The 10,652-nt window shown below is 41.8% G+C and overlaps 1 protein-coding gene across 1 annotated transcript; it reads left to right on the top strand.

Moving 5' to 3' along the window:
- The first annotated feature begins 3,627 nt into the window (after nt 1-3,627).
- Nucleotides 3,628-10,300, top strand: LOC145823882 (uncharacterized). The gene is made up of 8 exons (XM_082923431.1): nt 3,628-4,571; nt 5,043-5,174; nt 5,267-7,593; nt 8,683-8,924; nt 9,227-9,312; nt 9,505-9,519; nt 9,665-10,148; nt 10,265-10,300. The coding sequence occupies exons 1-8, from the start codon at nt 3,628-3,630 to the stop codon at nt 10,298-10,300; spliced, it is 4,266 nt and encodes a 1,421-aa protein (XP_082779557.1).
- Nucleotides 10,301-10,652: the final 352 nt, after the last annotated feature.

Raw genomic sequence — 10,652 nt, 5'->3', positions numbered from 1 at the left:
AACCCCTCGGATACAGGATCTGGGGGGAAACAGCTGGCACAGCAGGAATACACTTGGAGAGAGGATCATGGCCGGCCAGGTTCAAAAGGTTCAGGTGGCCGGCCGGCCACCCCCCATGGCCGACCGGCTAGGGGTCAAAAGGGTCAATGCAAATAGCTGGCCGGCCACCCAAAAAAGGTGGCCTCCCCCATGTGTGCACAACACAAATATGTGGTCAAAATCCAAAAAAAGTGAACCAGGAGAGAGAAAAGCCAACTTTTTAGAGGGGTTCAAAAGGGTCAAGGACAATTACTGGCCGGCCTATACATATTGGTGGCCTCCCAGGTGTGTACAACACAAATATAGGGTTTAGGGCTAAAGAAAGTGGCCCCGGGGAGGTCAACATTAGCTTTTTAGTGAGGAAAACGGGTGACGGAGAGCGATGAAGAAATAAACCTGGCTTTTCAGAACAATTGCTGGCCTCCCACCCTTCTACAAGCTTCCTAACAATGAAAATGAGGTCTCCACCAAAAAAGAACCAAAACGGATGCAAAACGGAGGTTCGGGGACCGAAATGCGGGGCCCGGGGCCCCGAAAATGGGCTGTTAAGCACCGGAGGTGGCATTCGACCACGAAGTTGGTCTCTCGGGCCACAGTGTCTCCCAAAATGGAAATAAGATGTGTGCCAAAAATCGGAGCAAACGGAGGTGGTTAGGCAGTCCCGAACCGAGGCACACGGCCGTCGGCTCCAAAAAATCAGAAACTGGGTCCAAATGGGAAAAATGGCCTACGACTACGAAACGTAGCCTATGGCCACTGAGAGATGATCCACGAGACCTCTCTCTCCCTTCGGGAAGAGAAAATAGAGAAAACAGAGCCTGGTTCGCAAACCGAGGCAAGGCACGAAAGAGTCCGGAAGTCTGGAGGCAAGGCTCGCAGCCGAGACTCTGAAACTTCAGAACGAGCACAATATGCAACATCACCAAGCGCTCAATCGGTGACGTCTGAGTCTTAAGGTCGGTCGAAAATGGGGTGTCTACAGTTGCCCTTCTTTGACAGAACTCGAAAGTCAAGAAGTGACGGGAGTGAATGTCAAAGCCCAGAGACGACCCATTTTTGACAAGACCGAAGACTTAGACAAACAGGCAAGATAACAAAGATGTGCCCGCAGGCTGGGGGCAAGATGCAAAATGATATGCACAAAGCCGGACGTAACTCACGATTATGCAAAGCAGCAAGCATATACAAATCTAACTACATTTCATGCAGTAAGGATAATGTAAATAAAGCTGTAGCGAAGCAAATATTCACAATAAATGCGACAATTTTAAACGGGAAGGCAAATCAAACTACATTTCATGCAGTTATGATGCAATCTTAGCGAGCATGTGTGATAGATACACAAAAGTGAAGAGAGTGTACTGGATACACTACATGAATAAAGTGTGATTGATACACTAAGTGAAGCAAAGTGTGATAGATACACAATGTGAATACAAAGTGTGATAGATGCACTATGTGATGCAAAGCATGATGGATATACACAGAGTGTAATAGATGCACTATGTGAACAGAGTGTGATTGATACACTGAAGGTGAACACAAAGTGTGATAGATGCACTATGTGAACAAAGTGTGATTGATACACTAAAAGGGAACACAAAGTGTGACAGATGCACTATGTGAACAGAGTGTGATAGATTCACTAAAAGCGAACACAATGTGTGATAGATGCACTATGTGAACAGGTGTGATGGATACACTAAAAGCGAACACAAAGTGTGATAGATGCACTATGTGAACAAGTGTGATGGATACACAAAAGGTGAACACAAAGTGTGATAGATGCACTTAGTGAACAAGTGTGATGGATACACAAAAGGTGAACACGAAGTGTGATAGATGCACTTAGTGAACAAAGTGTGATGGATATACAAAAGGTTAACACAAAGTGTGATAGATGCACTTAGTGAAGAAGTGTGATGGATACACAAAAGGTGAACACAAAGTGTGATAGATGCACTTAGTGAACAAGTGTGATGGATACACAAAAGGTGAACACGAAGTGTGATAGATGCACTTAGTGAACAAATGTGGTGGATACACAAAAGGTTAACACAAAGTGTGATAGATGCACTATGCGAACACTAAAGGTGAACACAAAGTGTGATAGATGCACTATGTGAACAGAGTATGATTGATATACTAAATGAATGAAGTGTGATTGATACACTAAATGTGAACACGAAGTGTGATAGATGCACTTAGTGAACAGAGTATGATAGATATACTGAAAATGAACACAAAGTGTGATAGATGCACTTAGTGAACAAAGTATGATTGATATATCTCTGTTTTTTTATTTATGTCTTATTCACCCAAAAAAAGATATATTGAAAATGAACACAAAGTGTGATAGATGCAGTATGTGAACAGAGTATGATTGATATACTAAATGTGAACACGAAGTGTGATAGATGCACTTAGTGAACGAGTGTGATGGATACACTAAATGTACACAAAGTGTGATAGATGCATTTAGTGAACATAGTATGATTGATATACTGAATGTGAACACAAAGTGTGATAGATGCACTATGTGAACAGAGTATGATTGATATACTAAATGTGAACACAAAGTGTGATAGATAGATAGATAGATCAGAAATGGGTTAGTGTGAGAGGCTCCTTCTTCTCTCTAGAAACTTCGTTTCCAGGGTTTGCATTCAATACTTCACTGAACTGCGGATTCTTGTTTGAAATGGAAACAAAAGATTTGACTAAAAAGGGGAACATTAATGCTATACTAAATGAAGAGAGAGGTAGTGAGTTGAGTGGTCTTAGTGGGTCGTATGGTGAGTTTAGCCCTAAAAGTCTAAATCTCTCAGAAATAGAGTTAGAAACCCTAGTTGTGCTTGCACAAAATAGTGAGAAGAAACCGAGAGGGGTTACGGCGGCTTCCATCCAGGAGATCTCAGATCGTCTTGCGGCTATAAAGGCTAGATCGGCGATGGAAGAGGATTCTCATCCTTTTGTTAGATCCACTCTTGCGGATCTATCGACTCCGATTGTTCAATCGACGAATTGGTCGGATAGGGTTGAAGGGGAGCTTCGATCTAAGCTTATGGATCTTCCAGATAGTGTTGAGGTCACAAAAAATTGGGGTATCACTCAACAACATGGTGCGATTGCTGAAAAGGTGGATATTCCGTTGGGTTCACAGGAGAAAGGGGATATTGACATGGGGGACAAAGACTTGGATGCTGATGAGTCTGGTGCAGATGGAAGCCCTAGAGGGATCGCTAGCCAAACTGATCGTGTTTCTAATGAATCGGATCCCAACCCTAGAGGATCTGTGGGTAACACTCGAGGTGGGTTTCATAACCAAGGTCGTGGTACCAACCCTAATAATAGGGGTGGTCGTGGAGGCAGAGGGCCATTTCGTGCCACTGAGGGTCGATCGTGGGCTAATGTGGCCTCATCTTCAGTCCGGTCAGAGGTAAAACTTAAATACTATCCCCCTAAACTTGATCAGGATAAGATAGTTGTTGAGTTGCCTCCCCCCCTCGCCTATGGTTAGCTTGTCTGGTGGGATACTTCATTGATAAAAATCTACCGTATACCCTTATCAAAAACAATGCTAATAATATGTGGAAGAATAAGGGGCTGGTTGATATTCTGAAAAATGATGATGGGTTTTTCTTCTTTATGTTTGAAAATCAGGATTGCTGTATTGATGTCTTGGAGGGAGGACCATGGTATGTGGGAGGCTTCCTTCTTATATTGAAACAGTGGCATCGAATGATGAAACTGTCTAAGGAAGACAAGAAAACCATCCCTATTTGGGTGAAATTCCATAATATTCCTCTTGAATATTGGGATGGAGATGGTTTAGGAAGAATAGCTAGTGCAGTGGGTGTTCCATTGTTTATGGATCAACTTACCTCCTCGGGAAGTAGGATCTCCTTCGCTAGAGTTTGTGTGGATATTTCAGCTGTATCTGAGTTCCCTGATAGCTTCATAATTACAAGTGGTGATGTATCCATGAATATCCATGTGGAGTATCAGGGTGTTCCATCGAGGTGTATGCACTGTCATGTTTTTGGCCATGAGACTAAGACCTGTCTCTCTGCACAAGTTACACATCTTATTGAGTTACAGAAGAACTCTGAGGACAGGGTTGAAGTTGATGAGGGATGGACTACTGTGAAGGATAAGGGTAAAAGGAAAGTGGGGGACCAAATCTGCCCTCTTCAAGATGTCCCTACTGAAGTTGATAGCTCATCTGCAACTAAGGGGGGTGACCTAGTCCCTGAGTCTGAGGAGGTTGTTCCCCAACCAGAGATTGAAGAAAATGCTGCCAATGTTGTGGGCCAGATTGATGCCTCTCACTCTGAGGCTATGGAAACTGCTGAGACCACAACCCAAGCAGCTGAGGAAAACATCAGAAATACTGAGGATGTGGGGGAAGAGGAAATGAGAGCAAAACCTCCTGAACTGCAGGGGGGAAAGGAAGATGGTGGGCTAAAGGTGGGCAACTCAACCAAGCAGAAGTCTTCTAGCAGATCAGGTAGCCGGAATAAGAAAAGGAGGTAAAAATCTGTTGTTTTTTTTTTTTGTGGTGATCTGGTTGTGATCTTATTTTTTTGTTGTTTATCATGTCTATTAAAACCTCTTTTTGGAATGTCAGAGGGTTTAACAATCCCTCAAAACATAAAGAAGTTATTGATTTTGTTAAAAAAGAAGATATTAAAATTATGAGCATTTTGGAGACAAAAGTTAAAATGGAAAATGAAGCTAAAATTTTTGATAATAGCTTTAAAAATTGGAAATTTTTGTCGAACTCACAACCAGATTTGCCAGCGAGAATTTGGGTTTGCTGGGATCCAAATTTCTGCGATGTTTTGATGGTCCAAAAATCAAACCAGTTAATTTTTTGTAAAAGTGACAGTTTTTGAGGGTGATCTCAGCTTCTTTTCTACTTTTGTTTACGCTGAAAATAAGCATGAGTTGAGGCTTCCCTTGTTTTTTGATCTAAAGAAAATTGCTCTCAATTATGCTAGTCACCCTTCTGTTTTTCTTGGTGACTTTAATGCTGTTCGTTTTTCATTTGAGAAAATGGGGGGGAGGGGGAACTGGAGTCGTGCCAATGAGGTGTTTAATAGTACGGTTTTGGAATCTGAATTGGAAGACTTGTGTTACAAGGGGTGTCAATTTACTTGGTCTAATAAGCAGGGGGGTGGTAACTTCATACCTTGAAAATTGATAGAGTCCTTGTCAATGAAAGGTGGTTAACTGTTAACCCTAACTCGTATGCCCTTTTCTTGCCCTCGGGAGTTTCTGATCACTCCCCTGTGATTGTGCAACTTGGAGGTGAGGAAGCGAAGCTTAAGAAGCCCTTCAAGTTTTTTGACTTCTGGGCTACCCACTGTGACTTCCTCCCTAGTGTGTATGGTGTTTGGAGGAAATACATTAGGGGTTTTCCCATGTTCAGGGTTTGTCAAAAGCTTAAAACTCTTAAGCCCATTCTTAAAGAGTTGAACAAAAAGGAATATAGTGAGATTTCCACTCGGGTTGGTGTTGCAAAGGATCATCTCCTTAATTCTCAAGTCAAGCTCGATAAAGATCCTTTGAATTTAACTCTTCAAGAGACTGAGAGGGCTGCTTATGTGAAATATATTGACCTTAGCAAAGCTGAGGAGAGTCTTGCCCACCAGAAATCTCGTATCCAATGGTTAGGTTTAGGGGATAGGAATTCCAAGTTCTTCTTTAGAAATGTGAAGGGTAATGTGAACAAGGGGCGGATTCACAGTGTTGTGCTCCCTAATGGGGATAGAGTGACTAAAAGTGCTGAGGTTCACCACTCCTTTGTGGACTATTTCACAAACTTGTTTGGGAAACCTTTTGGTGATCAATATAATGGGTATGATAGGATTAGTAGCCTTATCACCAAAAGAGTGTCTGAGAGTCAATATCAAAACCTTGCAAGGGATGTGACTGAGAAAGAGATCATTGATGCATTCAAGTCCCTTAAAGCTAATAAAGCCCCTGGCCCTGATGGGTATTCTGCGGGTTTTTTTCTGAAATCCTGGGATATTGTGGGGAGAGAAGTTGTTGAAGCAATCAAATCGTTCTTTACATCGGGGGAGCTTCTTCAGGAATTAAATAGCACCACCATTGCTTTGATTCCGAAGATCCCCAATGCTGAAAAAGTGGGGGATTTTAGACCTATCTCGTGCTGCAACACTTTGTATAAATGTATTTCTAAGATTATTGCGGATAGGATTAAAATTGTCCTTCATGATCTTATTGATCCTGTCCAATCAGCTTTTGTCCCTGGTAGGAGGATTGCCGATAATATCTTCCTTTCTCAGGAGCTTATGGGGGGCTACCATAAAGCCTCCCCCTCTCCTAGGTGCACCATGAAGGTGGACATTATGAAAGCCTACGATAATGTTAGATGGGAGTTTGTTCTTGATGTCCTTACCGCGATGGGTTTCCCCCCTAATATTATCCTTTGGATAAAAGCTTGCATGACTAGTCCCACTTACTCCATTTGCATTAATGGGAGCCTGCATGGTTATTTTAGGGGGGAGAGAGGTTTGAGGAAAGGTGACCCTATGTCCCCTTATCTCTTTGTTATTGTTATGGAAATTCTCTCTAGAATTTTGGCTGAGAAGGCTTCTCACCCTGATTTCAAATTCCATTGGAGATGTGAAAAAACTAAGATTGTTAATTTATGCTTTGCTGATGATCTGATGATATTTTGTAAAGGGGATGTGTCTACTGTTCAGTCCATTAAAATGGGATTAGAAGAGTTTAAGCGTTTGTCTGGGCTGTCTCCTAGCCCTAATAAGAGTCACATCTTCTTTTCTGGCTGTGATGTGCAGTTAAGAAATGAGATCCTTGGGGTTTGCAATTTTAGTGAGGGCAAGTTACCTGTGAGATACTTGGGGGTTCCTCTAGTTTCCACTAAACTTAAGGCCATTGACTGTGACCAACTGGTGGAGAGAATTACAAAAAGGGTTAAGAGCTGGACAAATAAGTGCCTCACTTATGTTGGTAGAGCTCAGTTGATCCAATCTGTTCTATTCTCTATGCAAGTTTACTGGACCTCTTTATTCATCCTTCCAAAGAAGGTCATTAGATCTATAGAGAGTTTATTTAGAGCTTTCTTTTGGTCTGGGTGTGAGCTAAAAAAACATGGGGCTAAGGTTTCTTGGGATAGAATTTGCTCTCCTAAGAAGGAAGGGGGGCTGGGTTTTAAGTCCCTCACTGTGTGGAATAAGGTTGTCATTGCTAAACATGTCTGGTTCCTCTTCTCTGGGGGAGAGCAGTCAATGTGGTGTATTTGGGTTAAGTCTTATATTCTGAAAGGTAGGAGTTTTTGGAGAGTTAGGGTGCCAAATGACCCTTCTTGGGTTTGGAGGAAGATCCTCTCTCTTAGACCTATCATTTACCCTCTAATCAAACATAGGGTGGGAGATGGATCTACGGTTTTTTTGTGGTTTGATAATTGGCACCCTATGGGTTCTTTGTGGGACAAATTTGGTGGTAGAATTGTGTATGATTCTGCTCTTGGTATAGATGCTAAGGTTAGTGAGATTGTGGAGGGTAATTCTTGGAGATGGCCTTTTCCCTCTTCATGGGAGCTTAGGGATCTTATTTTTTTTTTGGGTGGATAAGTCATAAAATAAAAGACAAAAAACTTACACCATGACAAGGGGCATACCCCAGGTCCTAACCAAAACACTATACAGGAAACCAGAGAAAGAAAAACAAAAACTAAGCCATTCCAGAATTACCCAGAAAAACTGACGAAACAAAACAGAACTATCTGGACAAAATAAATGAAATACGTCCTAACCTAAATAAACCATACATAATAGAAATAGCCAAAATGTGTTCATGTGCCGCATGAAAAATGAGGAGCATGAACACACTCGATCACAGGCAGCAAAAAGTCAGATGAAATCCATATGTCATGTACACCCGTGTACATCCCACACGGGTAGGCAAAACACCAACAAATTCTAATGTAAACAAACATAATAGAAAATCAAACTTCACACACGAGGCGCATATAGCAGCCATCAACACAGGCAGGTCCAGCTTCAAGCCACGAGACACACCGAACTGAAAAGAACAAGATAGGCAGACCCAGCCATCAACACAGGCAGATCCAGCCATCAACACAAGCAGACAGCCATCAACACAGGCAAATCCAGCCAGCAACACAGGAAGAACAAGACAGCACATGTGACCCGGACAGATTCTACACATTATAGTAGACCCTGTAATGCAGCAAGGACCAAACAGAATTAAGTAACCAACAGTAGAGTACTTTGCAAAACTCAAAAATCTGAAGCAGTTAACATCACACATATAATTGCTCACTACACTCAACCCACAAGTATCTATGCTCACATCACTCGGGAAACAGCTCCATATACCTGCAAAAGAAAAAAATACAGTGATATATATAAGCATGTTAGTTCCTCTCAATGTGGCTAGTAAGTTGGGGGTTATGGAGTGTTTATTCCTCACACGAAACTCAACCCTCAGACTGGTTGGTGTACACTCATCCATCAGTTTTCCAGGACTCCAAGCACCTATATGAATAGCAAACATTAGGAAACCCCACAATTTATTTGCTAACCTTCACTCAACCCACATTTAGTGAACTCTCAATCCTCACATCAGCAGCAGCATGCTTCAGCATAGTACGAGGCAGTTTCCATGAATTAAGATACCAGCTGTCAATTAGGGATCTTATTGATAGTACTCCCCCTACTTTCCTCCCCACTGGAGGGTCTGATGATGTTAGTTGGTGTCCTGCCTCCAATAGCCAATTCACTATCCAATCTACTTGGCACTATTTGAGGAAACATTTTGATCTTGTGAATTGGTCTACTCTCCTTTGGGGCCCTTATAACATCCCGAAGGTGAGCTTTGTGGTGTGGATGGCTATTCTTGGCAGATTAAATACTGGGGATAGGTTGCAAACTTTTGGTGTAACCCTATCTGTGAAATGTGTTTTCTGCCAGCATCATTGTGAGGACCACAATCACCTTTTCTTTGAGTGTCCATTCTCGAAAAGGGTGTGGTCTTGCATTAAAGGTCGAATAAATGTGCACTGCCCCTCTATACCTTGGGATGATTTGGTCCAGCTCATTGCTCAATCTGTGAAAGGCAAATCTCTTGGGCTATTATCACTAAGCTTGCTTTTACCTGTACTGTCTACCAGTTGTGGATTGCAAGGAATAACAGAGTGTTTAGCAAGGATATGGTCCCGGAAGAGGTGGTTATAAAGGGTATTGTGGATATGGTAAGGTTCAGGGTAATGCATATTACCAATCTGAAGTCCCACCAAACTGACAGTTGGTTTCTCCAATCATGGAGACTTCCCCATACTATGGTGAAGTCTTCGGTAGCTACTGTAAGGAATGAGAGATCCTAAATTGTGGGTTGAGTGATGGTTAGCAAATACATTGTGGGGTTTCCTAATGTTTGTTATTGTTATAGGTACCTGGATGGCTGGCAAGTTCTTTGTTGAGTGTTTGCCCCATAATTTGAGGGCCGAGTATAGTGTGAGGAGTAGATCACCCACCCCAATATCACTAGCCACATTGAGAGAAACTAACATGTTTTTATGTAGCACCTGTGACTTTTCTTTTTTTTGCAGGTACAAGGAGCATTATTTTCTGAGTGATGTGAGTTTATATAATTGTGGGTTGAGTGTAGTGAGCATATATATGTGTGGTATACCGAGTAATCTGTCATTGATTCTTGTATGTTCTCCTGTTGATGAGCTCTTAATTCTTTTGAGTATCTGCTGGTTGACAGGGTCTACTACAATGTCTAGATACTGTTCGGGTTGCATGGGATGGCAGCAAACTGTTTATGTGGATGTTGCGGTCTGGAGATTGGCTGATTTGGTAAACAGTTCTGATTCATTGTCTGGAGCAGGCTGGTTTTGTGCAGATGCAAGCAAGAGGCGTCTTTGGTCTACTATGATTGTGTTGATGGCTGCTATATGCGCCTCGTGTGTGAAGAGTGACTTCCGTTTATGTTTGTTTTCTTTAGTGTGTGTTGATATTTTTGCCTACCCATGTGGGATGTACATGGGTTTTATGTTTTTCATCCAACTTTTGCTACTTAGATATCGGGTGTGTTCATGTTCCTCATCACATTTTCATGCGGCGCATGAACACACTTTGGTTGTTTCTTATTATGTATGGTTGCTTTAGTTTAGTTTTTGGCTTATTTTCTTTATTTTGTCCAGCTAGATTATGGTTTGGTTGTTAGTTTTTCTGGGTAATCCTAGATTGGCTTAGTCTTTTTGTTTTCTTTTGGTTACTGTATAGTGTATTGGTTAGGGACTGGGGTATGCCCCTTGTCGTGGTGTAAGTTTTTTGTCTTTTATTTTATGACTTATCCACCCAAAAAAAAAAAAGTGTGGTAGATGCACTTAGTGAACGAGTGTGATGGATGCACTAAATGAACACAAAGTGTGATAGATGCACTATGTGAACACAAAGTGTGATAGATGCACTATGTGAACAAAGTATGATTGATATACTAAATGTGAAAACGAAGTGTGATAGATGCACTTAGTGAACGAGTGTGATGGATACACTAAATGAACACAAAGTGTGATAGATGCACTTAGT

Source organism: Camellia sinensis, chromosome 4 (genome assembly GCF_055761805.1).
Source record: "Camellia sinensis isolate YWXY chromosome 4, ASM5576180v1, whole genome shotgun sequence".
Classification (NCBI taxonomy): domain Eukaryota; kingdom Viridiplantae; phylum Streptophyta; class Magnoliopsida; order Ericales; family Theaceae; genus Camellia; species Camellia sinensis.
This window is presented reverse-complemented; position numbering and strand designations above follow the sequence as displayed.